The sequence below is a fragment of the Prinia subflava genome, chromosome 3 (genome assembly GCF_021018805.1).
Source record: "Prinia subflava isolate CZ2003 ecotype Zambia chromosome 3, Cam_Psub_1.2, whole genome shotgun sequence".
Taxonomy (NCBI): domain Eukaryota; kingdom Metazoa; phylum Chordata; class Aves; order Passeriformes; family Cisticolidae; genus Prinia; species Prinia subflava.
Genome location: NC_086249.1, coordinates 24860808 through 24884622, shown reverse-complemented (window position 1 = coordinate 24884622; position 23815 = coordinate 24860808). Strand labels below are relative to the sequence as shown.

At 38.0% G+C, this 23815-nt stretch overlaps 1 protein-coding gene across 8 annotated transcripts in view; it reads right to left on the bottom strand.

Moving 5' to 3' along the window:
- The window catches only part of DLG2 (discs large MAGUK scaffold protein 2), a 994479-nt gene that overhangs the window by 233734 nt on the left and 736930 nt on the right, over positions 1-23815 (bottom strand). For 4 of the 8 annotated variants that reach the window (XM_063394414.1, XM_063394417.1, XM_063394416.1 and 1 more), the window contains one exon: positions 10767-10922. The exons of the other annotated variants lie outside the window; for them this stretch is intronic. In XM_063394414.1, the coding sequence (XP_063250484.1) occupies positions 10767-10922 (156 nt within the window). The remainder of the gene's footprint in view (positions 1-10766; positions 10923-23815) is intronic. 8 annotated transcript variants of the gene reach the window in all.

The following is a 23815-nucleotide window of genomic DNA, read 5'->3' as shown; positions in this document are numbered from 1 at the left end:
TGAGGAAAACCTGATTGCAGATACAGTCATTGCTATTGAGAACTCAGCTGCTAGAGCTGTACTATTTCCCCTCTTCCCACTTTGTAAGTGTGGTGATTTCAACATCATAAAAGGAAGAACTATAATGATACTCAAAAGATAAAGCAAACAACTCCAATTATCTGTGAAACAATGCATTTTCTGCATGCAGTATGGAAATACCCTGGAAAAAGACATTGTCTGTGCATCTCCCTGGGGACTGTAAAATTTCTCTTCCTGTATTTCCTTAACAATATTGAAATTTTAATTTTGAAAGTCGAACTAGAAGTTCCTCTCCCCCTTGACAGCTAAAAATGTATTTTAATATCTTGTCACTTTCAGCGACCTTTCTTTTTCTGCAGTAACAGTAGTATTTTTATGCACTATAAGCATTACTAAAAAAACCAGATAAAGTAGTTGCTTCTGGTGCTGTTCTTTAAAAATGAAATAAAAACCTTTTAAAGAATTAATTCTCTTAAATCCCAAAACATTAACAAATTCTACCTACAAGTTTACAATGACAACCTGGCTAAATTGAAGTTCAGCCCAGAAAGGTCAGTTGCATAACGAGACCTTTACAAAATTCAGGGATGTTTAGAGCTCGTAACTCTTTCTGCATACCTAATGCACTTTTTTTTTCCTTTTCTTTCTTGGCAGAACAAAAAGAAACCATTTCCTAGTGACTTCATATTGATAAGGCAGTTTATAATCACTATGGCTTATGATGAACTCCTATGTCAAAGTATCCTACTATTGCCAATTTGGGGAAAATTATGGATGCAAGTACTGAGCAGTAGTGGTGGGTGAGCTCTACAACCTCAGAGCTGCACAGTAGGTGTCTGAACAGGCCCCAGTAATGAACCAATGCTCTTATACATTTCTGTATTCCTGTACAGCACAACTTGGATATTTCCTCCAGACACACACTTTCAGAATATTGAACTAACATGAAAAAATTACAGTGCAAATTTGTCAAAAAAGCTATGGAGTTGGAAGAGAAACTGACTGAAAATAGGCACAGCCCTAGTCTGCTGGGATAACATAAATTATCTTTCCAACTCTGAATGTATATTCTAAATTGAAATGGAATCTACAACAGTAATTTTTGAGATTTGAAGTCATATTTAGATCCCACCTTAGGTTATAACATTAAAAGAAAACAAAATAAAAGAAGCAACAAACCAAATAATTTTAAAGTCATCACAAGATAGTATTGGTGATCAAAACCAGCACCTCTCACCACCCAAACCCCACAGTGATAGCATTAAAATATTCTGTGTGAAGGACTGAGTTACAGTTTCTCACACCAAATAGGAAAGTGAGAAAATACTGAGATGAATGAACTGGAGTGAAATAGCTTTAATTAGCAAGTTAAAGGGGGCTGGCAAAGGGCTCTAGCAAGTATGCTCAGTGTCCTTTGTGTTTGAAAGGTGAGAGATAGAAAATTCAATAACCAAACTGAGATACGGAGAAAAAATTTCATGGTTTGCAAAGCAAGTGCATGCCAAAACCAAGGAATTTAAATGGAGAGTCCTGCCTATAGATTTTGGCCTGTATTTCTCTGGCTCAAATTTCACTTTTTGAATGTAATTTAGGTACTTCCAAAGCTGTGTCTTACTGGAAGTCAGTTGGACTTTAACTCATGAGATTATCTGAAAGCCCATCTTTCATTTTATGACAGTCAATTCTCTCCGAGATATAGATTCATTTACATCAAAATGGATTTAAAACAATAAGAAAAGAAGTTCAGCAACTCTTTCCATATCAAAATGAAAGTTTAACCTAAAATAAGGATGGTGTTTATTCAGATGGCATTTAAAAACAACTTACTAACTGTAGCACATGTACATAAAGGCACTATATAGGTAAACGGGAGTTTATTTTTCCACAATTTCTTGTTTTCCCCATTTTGAGAAACTCCTTTGTAGTATTTGTGTTGTCAGATTGAATCAGGGAACAACCTACAACAACTCCCCAAAGTTAAGTTGAGACTTTCCGTTGAGCTCAAATTTAAACAGGCACCTTAAGGTTTTGAGTGTTACAGTTCTCATTGCTTGTGTCACTCTGCAGAGTGGTTCCAGTTATATAGTCAGTATTTTCAAAAAGCAAAAACTGCTTTTTTTTTGAAACAGGAAATGTAAAGAGTACTGATCAATAACTATTTCTGCAGTAATATGAGAAATAAACAATTGATTTCATCACATTTCTCTTAATGATTGCATGGTTGCATGGCCTTTTAAAAACAAAGAAATGCCAGAAAATGTGACCTAAGTGTTTCAACCTTTGGTTACTGAAATCAATTTTCCTTTCATAATGGGAAATAATTATTATCCTTATAGACACATAAAGGTACTTGTATCTTGTGATAGTGGGGAAAAAATAGAAAAGCAAAACAAAATCACATAGAAATTATAGCGTAGACTCAGGATGTGGATCCCATCACATCTGGAGTTTTCTTAAAGTTAGTACGTTTCTGTTTCTGGCTATTCCATTAATTGGTATTTTATAATTTTTGGATTGAAAATGTAAAGAGAAACCACCAACTACAAGAGAGGAGGATCCAATTTAAACAACTCATTCAGTCTGGTGATGCCTCCCACAACAGTGTCCTTCAATAGGCTTGCAGTCTCATTTGCCTAGCACAGACTCAGAGACTGCTTCCTCCTGATTTCTGCATCACAAACATGCTTTGAGATATATCCTGGGGTAAAGTCAGCCCTTATTTGACTTGAAAAAATGAACAGAACTGGACATATTTGAAACTGTCTACATACAGAGCTTATTTCAACAAAAATAAATAGTGGCAAGTAGATACAACACAAGCTGGGGGCCTGAGTCAACACTACATTATTCCACTTACTACTGGGATAAGTGTAGTGTAAAATGAAACTAGTGCAGGGCTGAGGGAAGGGTCATTATTACTGTTATAATTCTCTCCCATTTCCCTGACAAGCTACACTGCTGTAACGAGAGGCCCCACCCGCTTTCCATGACTCCTTCTCTCACTGCATTTAATACTAATGATCTCTCCTTTTCTATGCAGTGCAGAAAATCTTGAACCTCTCCACCTGCTGGAAATATCTTTTAACCCCGAGGACTGCTGGAGGTGTCTCTAGACACATGGCACCCATTTCACAATTGGACAAAATTGAAAGAAAATTTTAATTTTCCAAGGCCATACACCGTGTCAGTGGCACAGGCAAATTTCTCAGTTTCCAGTTCTTTGCTCTGACCAAAAGCTTTCCTGCTCTTTTCTGTCCAGTTACAACCCTGGAAACTATTCTTCTCCCAACAGGCACAGCATAGGGAGCCACAGCATAGCTTTATCTACCCTGCCTCCACAGTAACATTTAATTTCTAATCTCAAAGAACTCTCTCATGGAGTAAAAAGTGTAATTTGTTCTCCAGGTTAAATTTATTCTTGGTTTTTCTGATGAGCCAAGACTCTAGCAATTACTGTGACAGATGGAGTGATGACTTTTATTATGTGGAACTTGTCCACAGGAATGAAACTGAGATCTCCAAACCCATTTCTCTCAGTGGCCTTTAGACAGTTGTCAGGTAATCATTGTCACTGTGGACAAAGTCTGAATTAGTGAATGGCTCCAGTAGCTTGTTACTGCATCAGTCCTTAGCAGAGTGACACTTTCTCATAAATTTTTGTCATTTATTCTGAGTATACTTGAACCAGACAGGGAACCAATATATGGTTTTAAATTTCTCCCAACATTCAGAAGAATTTGGACGTTGTGTTTGAGTTTTTGAACATTGGAGTTTTAGTACTCTGTCATTTTGGAAGGATTGTTTCAAGGTGATTTTCAGAGAGCAGAATGAGACCTTTGAGAGACTGCTTATGTATATGGAAAACAACAACATATCTCACAGAAATGACCATTTCAAAAAAGAAAGTTGTTGTATGAACTTGGTTAGGAACTGACTGGATTTTCATGGGCTAGTCAGAAGCACCACTCCTGACTTGTATTTCGGCAGTGTTAGTGGTGAATGGCAGCCTCAGAGGCAGACATCAGGCACAACTTCCATTGGAAGGGTCATAGTCCACCACAAGCTCCCCATCCCTGGTGACTGAATGCCCTGCCCAAGTCCTTAGGCACAAACCCATTAAAAATAGCCTGATACTAGTCTAGTCTCCTGGTTCCGGTCTTCACCATTAATCCAGAAAAAAAACCACATAGAAACTGACTTTTGATATTTTGGGAACATTTTCTGTGACTTACTTAGAGACTGAGACTGAACTTGCTGACAGGCATTGAAAAGGAAGGAGACATTTTCCTTTGTTCACAGATGTCTCTCTGTAGCTCTGCTTGTAATCAAAACAGCAGGAAAATTTTAATACTAGTGATTTAAAGATGTTTTCTTAATGAGAACTGTTTTTTTTTCTGCTGTAAAGACATATTAAAGAAAAGACTGCTACTTAACTGAACTGAATTAATATTTCTGTCCATTTAATGAGCTAAGAATATACAGTTTAATTTTCATGGGTGCAGACTGTAAACAAAAGGAGATCTGTAGCACAAGAAAGCACATTATCTCTGAAAATCAAACCATATTAAAAAAATACGAAACATTTCCCAAATGACAGAGCAGAACAAATACCTTAATTTTTCTCTTTTTAAAATTTTATTCTAGTCTGTTTAACGTTAGTACTTATTGTTTTCAATATAACTGAGGAGATTATTTTACTGTAAAAGCAAAGCAAATAGAATTAAATGACTTGCTCAACTGAAAAAAATTAGTCAGCAGCACAACTGCAAATAAAACCCCGCAGCTCTAACCTGAAGTACCACATCTTAACCTGAAAGATTTCTGCAACTTTATATAATTAAACACTTGAACTGCAGAGGTTTTATGCCATTACAGATTAAGATTCTTCCGAGAACATCTCTCTGAGTTTTTGAAAGTTGCATCTTCTTAGCCATTTTAATTAATAGCATCCAAAATAGAGGACTCCTCATTAAAAAATGAAAGCACATAAGTGAGTTTATATGAATGTTTGTGCTTATTAGGGTCAGAGATTCACACATGCAAAACAGCATGAGAGCTGAGATTGAAAGGCAACATCATTTTTCTTTCATTAACCCTAACAGATCATGTACTTGAAGAGAACACTTCAGTCAGGATTAAACAGAAATTATAGGAAACTCTTCCAGTCAAGACTTTCTAATTTGTTAATTGAAAGCGATAAAGAAAATGCACAATTAACTTCTATCATTTCCAAAAGATCCTTAAATAATTTAAAGGCCTCAGGAGGCTGATTCACAAGCAGGGACAATCTACACTGAACACTGTACTTAAGTTGGAGACAGTTATTCAACACAGTTTATGCTGATTGTGGCTTTGCCCTATAACTATGAAACAGTGCAGATCTGAAGGTGTTTTCAGAAGCAGCACCACCCTGTCAAGCATAACGTGCATGTAGCTGTATGCACCTGGGCTGCATCCCGCCACACACGGTGACGTGCGCTCCCGACGGCAAGTCAAGGGCTCCAGGCTGATCTTTAGAGAGCTCTAGGAGTTAAGGAAGTGCTTGAATTGCTAAAGATGTTGCTCAGGGAGTGAAGGCTACAGCACTCACTCTGTTGTTGAAATCAACAACAGCAAGATGCTTCAATTCCCATCAGCATGAACATCAGCACCCGAGCCAACCCTTGTGATGACCAGTTTAATTTCAAATTGCTTAGGGGCTGTCATGTGCTCTGTGCCTCCAAATGCTTAAATTTGTGTGTAAATACGCTTTAAACATCACTTCTCAAAACAAAACCCCACAGTATTCACTTTTTAAAATGCCACTTTATGATTCTAGGGAGCTTCTTCACTAAGAATTATTTTAACCAGGTATCTTATATTTTTCCGATTTTTTTTTTTGTGACTATAAGGTTGTTTTCATTGACATTGAATAAGCTGAACCTCAGTATTACCTATTTTTATGTTAAAAATCCACATAAAGAATTGTGTACTTATTCCCTTTCACCGTCTTTAAGCAATGTTCTTTAGTAGTAGTACTTCATTATCTATAAGCTTGCTGTCTGTTGCTGGATTGTGTAGAATGCAGATCAGTCCAGAAGCTGATCTGAAGGTGTTAAAATAAGAAGCACAAATCTGCTTCAATTCTTGTTTTACATTTTTGACTATTTACATCTATTTGACCCGAACAGACTGTTTTCCCATTTTCTAGTCAGCATATGAAATTTCTAAAAAAAAAAAAAAAAAAAAAGGCAAAGAGTACTAAAGAGTAGAAGTTATTTTTTAGAAGTTATTTTTAAATTTATGAAACATGTTTATGTAGGCCAAATTGAAGACTCAATTTAAGACTCAATAGCAATACCATTGCTATTTTACTGCTTGTTTGATAGTCCCCATTTTCAGGTTGCCAGGCGTTTCAAGAAACACAAAATACGGTGAGATGTGTTTTGGGAGATATAATTCCCGTATTAAACACCTGGGATTGAACAGGGGACGACGAGTACTCCTGTACAGTGTGAATTTCCATAAAGAGGACAAGAGCCTCCCTGGAAGGCAGCCACACACAAGCACAGTTCCATGCATCACTTTGACAATAAGCTCGCTCCCAGTAGGTTACTGGGAAGGAAAAGGCTGTGCAGATATTAATAATGAGAGAGTGACTTCCAGAGAGACTCACCATCCACACCTTTGACTGCAGCTACCTTAATTTCCTCCCAGGGTCTGTGAAAAGTGATCAGCACCTCCTCAGTGGCCTTCCTGGCCTGTGGAGGGTTCCCAGGGATCCCTAAAACCGCACGGGGGGACCACAGGCAGCAGAGCTTAGGGCAGACACAGGCTGGCTGCAGAGACCACAGGAGTGTGGTGACCCTTCTGTGCCAACAGGGAGGCTGTCAGGACTCAGCCACACACTGGAAACAGCATTTCCATCAAGATTTTGGATGTTGTAGTCTCCTTACCCATATGCCTGCATCCATTTCAGCCCACTTTTATTCCTGTGGCTCTTAGGAGTTACACAATGCTCTGTTTCCCTTGAATATCAATGGAAGTGGCACACTGTTTTCTTCAAGACTCTGCTCTAGAGCCTTATGCCAATGTTATCTTCTCTCCCTAATTCCCGTCTCAGAGAAAGTAGAGGTGGTTCTAAACACTGCTGTCATTAATCTGATTCATCAAATACCTTGAAGTGAAACCCAACCATTAGTTCCTTCTCTACACGCACTCAAAAAAAAAAAAAAAAAAAAAAGCATCAACAATTTCAGGGCAGCCCTTAACCAAAAAATATACTGGCAACTAGAGGGCCAGAAAGTTTTCAGTGAAAACAAGGAAGTGAATTCTGGGAAAAACCAAAGCATTTTTCAAGTGTGTCTTTGCAGAGGTGAATGCAATGAAGTTCTCAGTGCAAAGCCTGGGAACACTTTGTGCTACACAGTGTTGAAATAAATTCTCATCTTTGTAGAAAGAGGGTTACATCCATGAGCTGCGATGTCTTTTCACTGCCAACAATCTTCTATTTGTAGACATAATAGTCAATAATGACAGGGCCCAGAACAGGAATACTCCACATCCATTCCCACATGGTGCTCTCAAAGGAAAACTTACTGCTCCAAAATTCTCTCTCTACTCCACCTTCAATGGTAGAGATTTTCAGCTGTCACACACTGACATAGCCCTCTTAATATCAATTCATATGAACTGATAACTCAATCAAAAAACTAATTACACTTATCCTAAAATGGAAACACATTGTTCTAGACCTCCAAATCTCCCAGGAGTTGACAGGCCACCATAAAAGCAAGGGTTATAAACCTGAATTTTTTATATACAAATAAAGCTTTGCCCTATGAATTCACTGCCTATTAAGTTAATGAGCCTTGACAAAACAATCATCTGAGGAGCAGCTGATAAATTATCTGTAGCAGCAATATGAAAGGCATTGGCTGGCTTACAAACATTTCAGTTGGGAGGATATGGCATCATGTTCCTCTTCCTCTGGAAGAGTCATTTGTCAAACTGAATTTTGTCCAGATCAACAGCAGATTCCCAATATTGGAGCACTGAGATACAACAATAACTGTAATTACTGAAACAACTAAACAATCCCTGCCATTTCCTCCCCAAACCTGAGGCTCACAAATGCAGATGCAGAACTCTTTCTAGGAAGTCTGCATGAGGAAAGCAAGACACAGTTTTATTTCTGACTGGAGCTCATTGAAGTGTTTAATGTGGAGGAAAAGAGTTTGTGAAATTCAGGTGAGAAGGGGGACCTTTCCTGGTCAGTATTTGGAAGATTGTTTTTTAGTCTAACTTCCAACAGAGATGGTGGCATCACAATTGTGGATTTAAACCAGGGTCTTTTACTGGATTAGTTCTTCAAAATTTTCAATAAAATACAGCCCTGAAGCATATTGCCTTTGGGAAATTTAGGGCTGTATACATTAAATACTCTTGCAAGAACAGCTATTTGCATTAGGGTAAAAATGAGATTAGTACTTTTCTAAAATCTGCTCTCCAACTGTGAATACTGAGTCCATTTGGAAATTGAATCATGATCCACTGTAAAGCTGTCACTTTCCTCACCAAAGGCATTTGCTGAAATATTATTTCAAATGTCTTCCTCCACACTCAACTATTCAGAGTCCTGCAGAAAAGATGACAGTACTGAGAACATGGAAAACTGTCATATTTTCCATCTGAATGTTATTTCACAGTGTGAAGGAAGTACAAATTATAGTAATCAGTTGCCTCTGCAACAGCATGTAGCAGAGCACAGCGCAGAGCATTCAACCACAAGTTGTCTTTTCTCATACTTTATGTTCTTTTTGCAGTTTTTGTTGGACTGTTGATTAAAACAAACTGATTAAATATACAGGGACTAAAGCTCAATATTACGTCAAAGTAGAATGAAGATAAATGAAACCTTGTTCTTCATGAGAATTGTTAACTCACACTCAGCAGAATAATACCCTGCTTTCCAAGTCCTGGTGTCAGGCCATCAAATATCTGATGACCGAGTATTCAATCAATCATAAAGCAAAAGAATGTACAGAATTGTACATTCAGGTGCCAAGGTGGCCTAGTTTTATGAGCCCTCCAGAGCTCTACTGATTATTGACTTCTAAGTACATGATTGCAGGAAGCAGCCTTAACATAATCTTTTCCCTCAACCTCTCTCCACAGCAGTCATGTGTACAAAGATCAACCATTTAGCAATGAATTACCTCTCTCTGTGGCTAGCAAGGAACTCAACTCCACAGCCCCAACATTCCCTAGAACCCACTCACTCAACTTTCTAGCTCAAGCTGGAACCTCTCTTTGTAAGGGGACCATTATAAGAGCTTTTATGTAATGAACTCTTCCATTGTCTCATTCTAAAACCTCAGAAGCACTGCCATGCTCAGGTAAATCACTCATATTTTACCTAAAGAACCAGAGGAATTTTACTCCTTTTTTGCTCACTTACGCAATTTAAGGCAACATTAGCAGAGAAATTAAAATATTGTGGGTAGCTCTGTTAGTGCATGGCATCCTTGTGCAGATATTTACACCTTTATAAAACACTATACTAATCAATGTGTTTCACTTCAACTTGCACTGGGCTGAACATCTTGACTAATTGCTTTGAACTCTTTGATTAAACATCTTTTTACAAATTCTAGAAGCTACACAGTTTTCATTCTAATAAACTGACATCTTCTGCATGGTTTTGCCACATCTGTAACATTCTTTGCTAGTATTTGTCTTCTGGCTTTTATAATGGAACTTTCTATTTCATAGCACCACAGCTGTCTTCCTAATCCCTGGGGTTTCTTTCCTGTTAGTGTATCTTACATTAAATTACCATTTTACGTTCCACTTACAGACTTCTGCTCTTCTCTTCCTGCATTATTCTATGCTTTGAAAAATGTTTTCTGTGGAAAATGTCTATGATCAAAGCTCCAAACATAATTATTTTTCTTCTAGTCTATATAAAAGATGATAGAACTTTTCCTAACAAAGGAAGCAATCTAGAAAAAATTGTGCCTAACTGTTCCTCTGTCTCCCAAATGTGGTTTGCAAGTGGTTTACTACTATCCGTGTAGTTTACAGAAGAATAGCTGGGTTATACTAGCATACAGTTTTGGATAGTCTGCTTTACTTCATTAAAATATTTACCAGGTGGCAAACACTGACAATGCTTTACAGAAAGATCTTCCATTATTTCAGTTACGGAAATGTTCATCATTTTAGGCTTTCCTAACCCTCCTCTCAGAGCACAGCTAGCCTAGGGAATGCTAAATTTTAGATGCATTCTTAACCATGATTTGGTGAGGGAGGTGATTATTTTTTGCTCTATTTCTTCTGAATGGCTTAGGCAGCTGTCCTATAAACCAAAGATGCTCAGTGAACTAAGTATGCATAACAAAGGAATAAAGTGACAGAATCAAAACAAATTACTACAGCTTTCAGTGAAGTCTTGGTCACTTTCCATACTCAAAGAGAAACAAACTCCGAATTCAGTTGCAAAATGTGGTACATATTATGTAAGCTACTTTAGAGCACCATTCCAATGAATCAAAACATTGCCTGTATTCATCACTGGATTTTGGATGACCAAAATTATACACCAAAGTAGCATGTATCTTCCAGTGATGCAGATGTGAAAGCATGGTTAAAAATAAGCACAAGCTGTAGAAAAAAGATCTATGGGTAAGATGCAAACTACGAGATAAATCCAGTGATGTTCATGCACTCTAACAAAGGAGGTGAGGAAGAAGCGCATGCAGTACCTGGTGATCTCAGAGTCAGGGAGCAGGCCTACGTGGTAGTGGGGGTAGGGAGCTGAAAGAAGGAAGCTTTTGTCACACTCGACAGGGGAATAGTGCCTAGGAGAAGGTGGTTTATCACACAGTTTGTTCACAGTGCTGTAAACAGGTTCAGGAGGCCTGGTGATACAGAGACAAGAGTAAAAGATCAGGTGCGTATTAGTTGCTGAGAATACAGAGAAAACACAGCAATCATTTTAAAAGCATGCACAGCAAATCTGTCAAGACCCTTCCAGTGGGGTTTTTCCAACAAGTAAAGGGTGCTGTTAAAGGAATTGTTAGAGTTTGGTAACAGTAGTATGGCATTCAAGTAGCTGCATATAAAGATTCACACAATAAAAGTAGACCATAAAACTGCCCTATGGGAAGTGTGGCACTAAAAGGGAATATCTTATCTCTGATGTTGAGAAAGTGAGGCATTCTGCCCCATACTCTTTCTTCTTTTCTTTTTTTTTAATCTAACATCTACATAGCTTTCTATGATCTTAATTTTGAGTACAGCATAGAAGAAAATATGCTTGTCACCTGAAAAAGAAGTATTTTTACCCATTAATTTATAATATAGATGAAGCACCTATTACTTGTTAATACAACATACTCCTGTCCCAGTGAGCCGGGAGTTTGCAAGTAGAGCTGCTGTCAAATTGACCCATATCCCAGAATAATACTGATGGTAACAAACTGTGTGAGCAATTCATCTCACTGGCAGGCAATTCGTTGCGTTTCAAGAGTTCTTTGCACTCTTTCCAGATACAGCCTTCAAAATCTGATTATGCAGACCACATCTGAAACAATTAACCTCACTGCCAAGGCTGCTGCCGTCGCACTTGCAGTGCTGCTCCAAGAGGCAAACAGCAGCCTGTGAAGTTAGATACAAAGAGTAAGATCTTAAAACTAAAATTTCCCTCCTGATGCCTAGAGCCACCTGCCCGGGGGAGGCAATACTTACCACAGCCCTCCCAGGAGCCGTCTGGGAGAGGCGAGAAGGGAATGCAGCCCTTAGTGCCAACCAGCCAGGGATCCATCCGCGGGAGAGCAGCGGGAGCAGTTTGCAAAACAAACCCGCACCACACACACAGTGAATCTCCCACCTTGTCACTTCCCTGCCTTGGCCCCAGGACATACCTTGGGGCCCACTGACACTGTGAAACTTGACTCATTGTTTCCTGACATTTCTGCTCCCAAGAGTGCCAGGGGTCAATTGCTATCATATCCACGCTTCTGCCAGAAGATCCAGGGTATGCCACTGCCTTTCATCACTGTCATATAATATTAGCTAGACAGAAATCTTATTTCAGAAGCCTGAAAATATCAAGAGGCCAAGAAGTTAATGAACTTTTTTTGTTCTTCTGGCTGCACTATACCTCACACGGGTGTGGGTTTTGCTGTGACTTTCACAGGTACCAGAATTTATTACAGTCGTGGATGTGCTGGCAGATACAGAGAACCTAATTTCCTTTGTTAGCTTCTGGGTTTGTCCTTTGGGGGAAAAGGAGTAGCTGCTTTACTTAAAAATTGGTCTCACTCAACACTAATAACATTATTCATAGCAATCTGCCACATGATTTGAGAACTCTCTGTACCTGAATTTCCCAGGGAAAACTTTACAGTTAAAAAAACGGGCAATTTAAGATTACCAAGTAGGAAAATAACAAAGCTGTCACTCATTTGGTTATAAAGCATTGTGTCAAGTCCCTAGTAAAATCCCTTTAAAAATGTTTAAGGTTAAGTAATCATTTTCTATCAGTATATTTCACTTGTTTCAGAGGGCTGGATTTAATAATTTATTTACTGAATCAACTGTTGCTTTCAATAAAAAAAATGCAGATAAAACCTATTCTATTTAACTTTTGTACAATACTGCCTTTTATTCCCATAGAAAAGTCTTTTGCTTTTAGGCAATATATGAAAGAACAAGTATAAATATCAAATATAAATGATACCTACTAAGAAAATTGAAGAAATATTGCCCCAGTGCAGGAAGATGAATAAGAACTGTAGGCTCCTCCATGGTTTAAAACACTAACAAGTCCATAAAAAAATTGTTAGTGTCCTATATTCAAGTTAATTGTCTTTGAGTTGTAGACGGCATGAGAGTGTTGCTACCCCTTGGATACATTGTGAATGCTCAAACTGCACTGAGTCATGAGTCAGTGACCATCCAGCCTCATGCTGAGACACAAATCATGCCACAGAGATGGGTAGATATGAGGAATTTCTTTGTTAATTGACAGTTACAAGCTGCTCCAAAAGCAAAATGAAGTTAAACTTTCAACATCTACCTAGATATTGACACCAAATTAATCTTTCAAGTATAACACACAGTGCTAACAAATAGTCTTAGGAGGCTCAGCAAATTTTAAAATATTTAGCACATGTTAAGATGTTTTAAAACATTTTTCACTCCATTCAGTCTTCCTGGGTGCTAAGATAGCAGGAAAGGGGAACAAGTCTGAGTATAAAGTCCTGTACTCACCGACATTATGTAAGTGATGTTGTGACCTAGTTAACATCATACCCTCTGCGTTTCAGCTGCAGAGAGAGGTCTTAAGGTTAAGAAAAGGAATTTATACTTCTTATCCTTTTAAAACCCGGACTCTTTGGTTAGAAGAGGATTTAGGATATCAGCTAATTCCAGTTATGAGTGCACTTTGTGTAAGGCCTATGAAATGATCTGAGATCACCACAGCCACCTACTTCCCACCAGATGTCCCTTCCCTCAAGGTCACTGAAAGCATGGACTGCACTGGTCCTTTAGACGCCTCTATCCTATTCCAATGCATAGGCTAACAACTGCCAGCTGCATAGCTGGGCTCTGACTACGTGCTTTATGGGCACAGAAAAGCAAGAATTTGAAAAAAAACCCCCAGCACACAACATCCAGAGTCTAGGATAAGCATAATCTTATCTTCTCTCTCAATTTGGTGCAGTAAATATGAATTAAGTAGTGTAAAAATATTTGAAAGTTGAGATTAAAAAAAAATTATAGGATTAATTAAAATTATATGGGGCAAATCACCGTCCTGCCCCTACAAACTGTGTTCCATGTAGGCCATTAATCGCAAAAAGTCATTTGAGATACTTGCTGCAACAGCCTGTCACCAAATATCCTCCTCAGTCTTCATCTTCTCTATAGCAAACTAGTACTTAACTACAATAGTAGCCACCTACTGGAAGAAAACAATACCCTACTTTAAAAAAAGATGATGAAGACCACCCAGCTTTATTAAATAATTGTTCTAATGCAGCATTTTCTTGTGTCACTTATATTTCTCCTCACAAAAAGAAGAAGGCACTTCTTTCCAAAGAAAGAAGGGATCAGCCCACCTGATAAATCCTTTCTCGCACATCTTCTCCGGGGCTATGACAAAGACAGATTGTCCTCTCTCAAAGCATGGGATAATGAGAATGCTATTTAGAAAGAGTTTTTAATGTGCCATTATGAAAAAAACCAGCCAAGGTCACCTCATCTCTTCTTGCAAAAATAATTAAGAGCCGTACTGAACATAAACATTGAGGCCTTACTTTATGATGCACTAATTCTTCAAATAAATTTAAAAACATGCAGCATGCCATTTAGCATGCTTTAAGAAAAGTGTAAAGGCTAGATATATAGTATTTAAGGACTAATTCACTGTGGTTTATGTGCAATTGCATCTCTTTCAGATACAGCAGGTATAGCTTCAGAGGTTTAATTTAAAAATAAATGCTAAGCAGTTTTTGAAACTATTTTTGAGGAAGAACAAAGCACTGTATTATAGAATTTCTTTTCTCCATTTTCTTCATTTTTCTTAATACCTATGCATAAAAAATCGCCTTAAAATGCCAAATGTGTGACTCTTACTGTATGCATCTTTGATAATTGCAACATCTCTTTTAAAGAGTAATTATGTAATGTGGATCTACTCTGAAAAATAACTACTACTGTAACTTCTTAGTCAGATATGCTCCCCTTCTGCCTTTAAACTGTTTATTTAGTAACAAACAGGTGTCACAGTTCTCTGTCTTTATCAGTGAGCTAAAAACAAAGCTTTGTGACAAATAAGAGCAGCAACTGCCAGGTGTGGATGGACAGTAACAACTACATTACTCTGAGAATAAAGCACACTATAGCAAAGGGAAGGCAAAAGAAGATGTAAGTAGTAAATATAAGTAGCAGCATAGCATGGCTTGAACATGCCTCAGGAGACAGTTCAGCTCACAGGACAGAGAATCGAGTCACTTAGCACCTGAGGTAAGCTTTTAAATGGTCACATGAAGAGCAGAGTCACTCTTCCAGCAAGAAAATAAAAAATAAAAAAATTGAAAGCAGGGATTGTTATTCAGTACAGACGTAACAGCAGTGAGGCACAATCCCCACAGAAAGGCAGAGCTAATCAGTGGAAAAGATAACAGTAACAGTGGGAGGTAGAAAATTGATCTAACACTGGTTTCACTTATTTCAGATAAATAACAGATTGTGTAAAGCAAATCTTCCTTGTTGTTTGCAGTCCTTATTATTCCTTGTTTAGATCACCATTGTTTTGTTGTTTCAGGCTGACTTAATTGTAGAACAGAAGTTATAAAAAAATGGCATTTTTAAAAACCATTCTGTCCTCAGCATCATGCAGGGTCCTCAATTTAAAATTAACTTTTTTTTCTTTTTATTGTGGAATCCTGTTTTGTAGGGATCAATTGCCAACACACAGCACATTAAATGTTAACAGGTTCAGGTTTTAAAAAATTTCAAAACCTTTTATGATATGGAAAGAAACCAGCTCAGCTCTCACAGCATATTAAGCATGCACAGCTATAGCCAGGAAACAATATGAGAGAAAATAAATTCAATCTGAGAGCACAGAAATCTCCCAAAGCTACAAGTTTACAACTTTTTTTTTTTTCTTTTGAGTAGCAGCAATTTTTAATTGTATCCAAGTTTCATAAAGACATCTAACATATTAGTTTTGCTAATATAATGTTGCTGGGAAATAGACAAAGAACTTTTTAAGACGTACTTCCCTATAAAACCAAAAATTAATGGTAATTTAATACAAATAAAATCTTCCACTTCTAATAACCAGTGTTTTTTTATATATATGTTCTTTGACTGAGCTTTTTATTCAAATAACCTTCTAGGAGAACCATATACCTTATTGTTCAATAGGGCAATTAGAACTGATCGTTGATTTTATTATATGTTGTGCCCTGGCAATTTAAATGAGACCAAATGACTCATATGACATGTTTATTTCAACTAAATGGAAGACAGAGGAGGAGTGTGAAGAGCTGGAGGAAAATACCTGAAGCTCAGCACCTTAGTTCTTTCTGGAAATACTAGAATTAATAATTTCACAGCTTTTCTGTTATTAACTGCTCTTTTCATATGCCTTAGAGGTTTTTTTAACTGCAAAACAAGTGCTTTTTAGTGCAGTTGTGAAGATTAAGGATTGCCTTGTTCCTCCTCACAATACTATTTTAACATTTTAATCGAGTTTTCAAATGAAATGGCCTACAGGAAGACAGAAGTATAATTTAGAACTTTTAATATTCTACACCTGATTCTACACTCATTATTCTTAACCATTAGGAATTAGGAAATGAAATAACTGCTTAATTTGAAAAAAAAAAAATCAGTAATGATGTTCTGTTGCAGGAATGGAAGAGAAGGCTGTTTCCCACAGGAATGGAGAGACTGTCAGACCAAAGGCTCCAGTCCCCCCCAGTGACTGCTCAGGAAACAGGGACCAGCACAGAATGGCCCTTACCTGCCCAGCTGCTGAAAATCAGCACGAACCACACAGACCAGAAATTAAATCCAAGAAGACTGTAGTCAGTAGGCCTGTCCACCAGGAATCAGAAGTTATTCCCATCCATATTTGAACATTTTTATATTCTTAGGCTTCACAGCCCCCTGTGGCACTGAGCCCCACAAGCTGATCATGACATGCCCCAAAAGCTCTACCTTTGTGTACTGTAAGCCTGTTACTTGGTTGCACATTGATAACACAGGGTAACACGTAAAAAACCTTCTGTTTGCCACATTTTAAATTTGGCAATGCATTGTAAACGCCCTGTGCTTGAGTTGTAAGAAAGTGGTCAGAGTCCTTGCCTGTAGCCTTCTCTGTGCCATGGGGACCTTTGCAGATCTCTGTTCTGTTTCTCTCTGACACCTTTTTTCTATACTGGAATTATTTGTTATTTATCTCTCCCTGGAAACTGGGCTACACCCCTGCTCATCTCTGTCACCCTCTTCTGAGGTGTTTTTTTCAGTTGCCTCAATGTAGGATTCAAGACTTGAATGCACCACAGATTCACAGAGAAAACCTTTACATTTTGCACTCTTGTCCTTTCCTATCAGGTCCTATTTTCATTCTTAATTGCTTTCTTGATTGCTCCTGAGTACTGAGCTGACAATGTCACAGAACTAACCACAGTCACCCCAAGGTGTATTTCTCAAGTGGCAAGAGCTGCATGAAGGGTCCATGTCCATGTTATATTTTGTATGTACTTCAGCTTACCCTTTCCTCTGTGCATTATTGAAGGCTACTTACCATTTCTGTGTGCGTTATCACTGCCAATCCTACTATCTCATTTCAAAAATCTCTATACAAGCACTAAAGCATATTCCAAAATTTGACTCGTTTTTTTTGTCGGTTTTAAGTACTAAGTAGCTGCCAGTGATTGTATTAGAAATAGTCAAATCCTATTACTTGGGGATCTCTGACAGGCCTATTTAAATATGCAAGGATAACTCAGGAATAAGAGATTATCTGTGACTTGATAATGACTAAATTTTTACTTTAACATAAATTATTCTCCCAAGTCAAGACTTATTATACTTAAAAAAATTTGGATAACAAAATGAAATCTTACTCTAGGCGGACAATTACACATCTGTGAAGTTTAACAATTGGTTTAAGATTAAATTTGTGTAATAATTACAAAAAATATAAAAGAGTTCATTTGCAAGTTAGCAATTTCAAGCTTCAATCTAAGGAAAGTATTTCACCAAGGGTCCAATTTAAGGTTATGTAGATAAACGTTTCCCCCCTCTCCGCTTTAACTGAACATTTAATGTGTAACTTCAACAGTCTTCTTTTAACTAAGTTTTTTAAAAAAACCCCGTAATTTCTTAGATTGATCAAAGACTAAACCAAGAAGAAATTCTATTCTGGGATACCATATTGGATTCAGTATGTCGCCGACATGAAAACCAGAGCTGAGAGCCCTGCCTGTGAGAGACAGCGAGTAACCAGTCGCAGCAGCAGGCTGCCATCCGCCAGACAGACGGACAAGGAACCAACGTGACAGACTGCCTGCTGGGATCACACCCACTTCATGCACACCCCAGAAACCCCAGGTGCTTCTCCACTTTTCTAGAGGGAGATGGCCTCAGCCTGATCCTGCCAGCACCTTATCAGCAGCTTTTCGTCCCTGCTCTGTATCTCTGTTCCTTGGCCAGGGCACTTGCGCAACCATTGATTATCCCACACCTCATGTGTCACTCTCTGAGGGACTGGCTGGTTCAGTAGCCCGAAATCCCTTCTCCACTGCTGCCCTGCTCCAGTGCTTCTTCATCTCTCTTCACCTATTCTTCTGTTATGTCCTGTCTTGCTCTGACTTCCCTTTCCAAATCCAACTTTTCTTACCTGATTAAATGCTCGTCTTCCCTTCTTATGACTTCCATTCTCACATACCAGTGATAAGTTCTCCTGTATTTTCACACTCATTCTCACCCTTATCCCTTGTTAACACACTCCTCCTATTCCTCCAGTCTCTTTAATATTAAAATGTGACATGACTGGGCATTCGGAGCACAGAACAGAATCCCTCCTGACTATGTTCCTGTATCAGAGAGGGATGGAAGAAATAAGTAGAGAGGAAAACTAGCTTTGGCCATTTAATGCTGTGCTCAGCCATGCAGGCTTTTTAAAATAATCTAGTCAGCATGACAAAATTGTGAGAAGCTTTGATATACTGCAGTGTGAGAACAGAATATGCAAGTACAGAATCTGTTCTACTGCAAAAAACACATCAAATACATTTTGGAGGACAAATGAACTGCAGTTTTCCCAAAGACTTGCATTTTTTGGCTTTTACATATCCTCTCATAAATGCATTGAAATACTGTCTGGATTCCATTTCATCAGCTCCTATAACTTAACCTTCTAAACCTATGTATGGAATATTGTGGTATTTAAAATATAATAGCATAACAGTTTCAAACAAAGAACAGAATAGAACATGAACTAAGGCATGTAATTCTCTCTCTATCCTTTAACTCATCATAATGGTCTGGTTAAAAATAAATGCAATTTAATTTAATAATAATAGTGGTTAATTAAAGTGACTTAAGCAACAATAGATATATTTTACACTAATTTTTAAAGAAAAAATATTTAAATTTTGCTATCCCTAGATTAAATATCCAGCCCCAAGCAAAAGCTAACCATGAAAATATTAACTCGAACATCTTATCTGCCAAATTTATAAGTTATTTAATAAGAGGAATAAATAACAGGCTTCATCAGTCTTCGCAACATACTATATATATTCTCTTTGGGGTAGAGGAAATATTCTGAGTTTGGGTTAGGCATGGTGAATGATTGTTGTGAGCTCACAATTATATGCATTCCTATAACTGTATCAGTGGCCTTCTATGTATCTTTTACTCATCACGCATATAGTAACACTAAATGTGGTGTAAAATTCATTTGACACTTCTACCTAAGCAGGCAAAGACCTTGTCTGTGAAACGTGAGTGTAAACTCTGTTGGCACACAAGGACTGACAGGAAATGCAGCTGACCCCTTTCAGCAAATGCACACTTTTGAAACATGCAGAATATCTCGCGACCTAAGTTAACTCTAAAGAGCCCAAACAATCAATTTTCGGGACTCACTGTTAAAAGCTGCAGTTCTTTTATCCTATTGCTTTTCTTCCTAAAACCATCATCAGAAAACAGTTAATGATCATTTTATAACACACAAAGCATAGTATTCATTGTAATGGTTTAATACTGGAAGGTGAAATCTGTGTGTCAACAGAAACTTAAAAGTGTTGCCATAAAACGCTGTCAATTCAACTAGCAGGTTTAGATAAGTAATTAAGAAATAGTTGAGGAATGCTACTTTCTATACAGGGAAAAAAATCCCCTGAGACTTCAAGTTAATGATTCTCTTTTCTCTCCCAATTCCCAGCACCTCTTCCCCACCCAGAAAATGCTATTTTGCAAAAACACATGTAAAAAAATCAAACATGCTTTACATAGCAAAACAGATAACTCAGCTTTTTTATCTATGAATCTTTAATATCTAGCCAGAGTTAAATGCTAAAGTGAATTTTTTATCAGCTGAAGCACAGAAGTTTGATGTTACCATTATCTGAAGCTAAAAAGGAAGTAAAAACTCAAGATGGTGGTTCTTTTTTTTTATGGAACTTTTCCTGGCTTTGTTCATTAAAGACAGAAGAAATTAGTATGTAAAAGCTACAAGATTTTTAGTCTATAATTTTATTACTACTGAAAATAGGAAGGCAGAAATACACTAAAGAGAAAATTGTAACATCTCTCTCTGCTGTATTAGTAATACATTCCACAAAATGACAAAAACAAAAAAGTATCTTTTTTTCTTACTACTACCATATAAAATTTGATTGGAATGCATCTCTGTAGGCCATCTGATCCAATCTTGTGCTTGAATCAGGACTATTGACAACACCAGATTTTACCAAGCCAGTTCTCAAAAATTTCAAAGGGTGGATATTTCACAGCCTTTCCTAGCAGGCACTACTCCAGCACTTTTCTATCCATCTCATGTTTTAATTTCTTCTCAAACTGAAATCAGAATATCCAAACCCAATTCCTGTTTCTATTGGTGCTTCTCTACTCAGAAGAGTTTGGTTTCATCATCTTTGCTACTGAGGGCTCATAGGGTCCTCTTAGACTGCCCCTTAATCTCCTCCTCACAACACTACACAAGCCCAAATTCCCCCAACGCCCCCTCCAACCTCCATGTGATTTAGGGCTCTCAGAATATGTTAGACCCTCTTCACAACCCTCCTGAAGCCAAAGAACGGGAACTGGTCAGAGGTTTTTAGAAAAGAACAGATTTTTTCTGCTCCAAAGATACCAAAGATAGCCTGGTATGCTGATTACCTGATTAGTAAGGAGAGTGCACTTCTGGGTCCATGTTCAGCTTGATGTCTGCAGTAACATCCAGGTCATTTTTAGTGAAGCTGCAGTTCAGATGCTCATAGCCTGCACAAGTGTGTGCAGCTCTTTCACCTGAGATACAGACTTCTTACTGAACTTTATGAGGTTTCTGCTAGCCAAGTCCTCAAGTATATCAAGAGCCCTTTAGAATACAGCTCTGCCATTTGTCACGTTAACCACTCCCTCTTCGTTTATTATCCTCCTGAAATTTGCTGAGGGTGCACTGTGTGTCATGATCTAGGTCATTGATGAAGATATTCACTGACGCCCTCAGTATCCTGAGCTCCTCTGCTCATCACTGACCACTTGACACATGCCAAGTGATGACCATCACCCTCTGAGCCTGCTGGTTAAGTCAGTTCCCAACTGAGTTCCTTCTTTTAGTCCACTCTTCCTCAGCTTCCAAAGCCTGCTGTAGGAGACTGTGTCTAAAGCCTTACCAACAGCACTGCATGCAAATGAGCACAGCCATGCTGGGAGAAGGCTAACTAGCAGGGTAAGACAGCCCACAATCCAGGAGAAACCCAAAAGGTTATCCACAAGGCTTCCAAACCATTAAAAACCATATTTTCTTCCTGATTAGCTGTACATGTTCATCCAACACTTCCTCATGTTTGGATGAGAGGCTGTTGGAAGAGTTTTAAAGGGTGCTCCCCATGTTACAGCTTTTCCTGCCCACAGAAGAGGTGTGAGAAATACCTTTGCAGCCGCTCCCCATGACAACTGGTGGAGAAAAGGAATTACCATGTGCTTCACAGCAGATCCCAGATGCACATTAGTGGGAGTTATGACAGGGTCAGGTATGACTTTGGAGTCAGCTGTGTTTTCCCTCAGCAAAGAGGCATTCCTGCTCAAGGCAGCACCTGTGCTGTGGCACTGCTTGGTGAAGCACAGACAGTCCTCTCCCCTCATCCAAGCAGTTAGAAATTTCATCAGGAAAGTCAACCAGTCTGGACAAGCACGCAGACTGCTTTTAGTCAATCTATGCTGACTAGTCCAATTACCTTCTGGCACTTACCTTAAGTGCCTGGCAAACATGTTGTTGAGTACTTTGGCTTCTTCTATATTATCTGTCACTACATCAGCTTCTATTCATCACCTTTTTCCTTCCTCAAATTTTACCTTCATTTTTAAAGTAGCACTCATCTGCAGAATCATTTTTGTTTTCCTTTATGACCCCTGAGGGTAAGTCTTAGCTCAAATCAATTAGCTTTCTAATTTTGTCACTATGTAGTCAAGCAATACCGGTGTGTATCTTGCATTTTAGGTCATCAGAAAGCTCTTTGCTCAGCCATGAAGGCCTTCTGCTGAGTCCCCCTCCTTTCTGCTCACCAAGATGGCTCCTTCCGAGTTCTCAGTAAGTTTTATTTAGAAACCATCCATCTTTCATGGGCCCTATGTTTCATGGCAGCATCCCAAGAGATATTGCTAAGCAACTCTCCAAAAAGGCTGAAGTCTGCTCTTCTGAAATCTTAACAGCCATAACTTGCTGACTATCTTTCCAGACCGCCTTTGAATCAAGAACTAAGCCAAGTCATGGTCACTCTGATCCCAGCTGTTATTTATCACCACCTTTGCCACAAACCCTGCTTCTCCCCTCTAGCAGTATCAGGGGCTGGTCAGGACCACAATCAATGCACTGCCCTGCACTGCCTGCACAACAATTTAATCTTGCTAGAAACTAAAACAAGCAAGTGAAGTGTACTGACGGAAGTACACGGCCAAGTATACTGATGGAATCATTTGACATATTGTTTTTATCCACCTTTGATCCCATATTCTACTAACCTGAACTTGTGTTATTCAATTTAATTTAAAAGGTGATAATTGCTGTAAAAAATACAGGAAGCCGAAGTTTCCATTCTAAATGAATTTAAAGTAAATCCAGAAAAATCATAAAGTAAAATATGCCCATCACTGATATTATTTTGTACCAAAAAAGCACATAACTTAAAAAAATTCAGTAATTAAGAGACAACATTCAGCTTCATTAAAATTTATGGCTGAAGATGATTTGTTACTTTTCTCTCCCTTGTGCTCAGATTAGCCTATTTTTTACACAGGCTGAACTTAATTTTTTCCAGGCACAGATTCAATATCAGACCAAAAAATATAAATTTTTATGAATTGAAACACTTATTTTTGTTAGAAAAAATAGATGTATTTAGGTTAAAAAAACCCTCTAGAACTGGACATAACAAACAAAAAATACAAAACCAAAAAGCAGAAGGAAGTGAGCAAATTGAGTTGAATGTTCAACCATTTAAGCTTTACTGATAGATTCATTACCACAAGTAGGTTAAAGGAAAGCCTGTCATCTGCTTTACTCAAACCACTTATACAGAGAATTCCAAAATTGCAAAAGCTTTTTTGAGTGGAGCAGTTACTGTTCCAAATATTTGTGGTTGGCACAAACGAAAATCTGCCAAAAGTGTTGCAAGAGTGCATGGGTAATAAATTTCCTTATGTGAGCACAATGTAAATTAGCTCTGTAAACCTATTACAGCAGGAACCAGGTAGTTTTAATGGACAGCACTGCAGTAGTTGGCAAACATCTTAATTATAAAACATTATGTGAGAAAACCTAATTGTAAATGCCATAATCAAGGCATCTATAGGTTTTACTACAGTTATCAATATGATAATTGAATTCCCAAAAGATTTTCTAAATCAGTCAGCAGCTAAGACTTCCCAAATATCTTCTTATTTTAATAGCAGGCTCATCAGCAAATCCTATGGCATTGAACAGAAAGAGTGCATTCACTATTCTGAGTTTATAGCTGTGAAAATGACTGTGAGGATTAACTGCTGCATTTCAGTA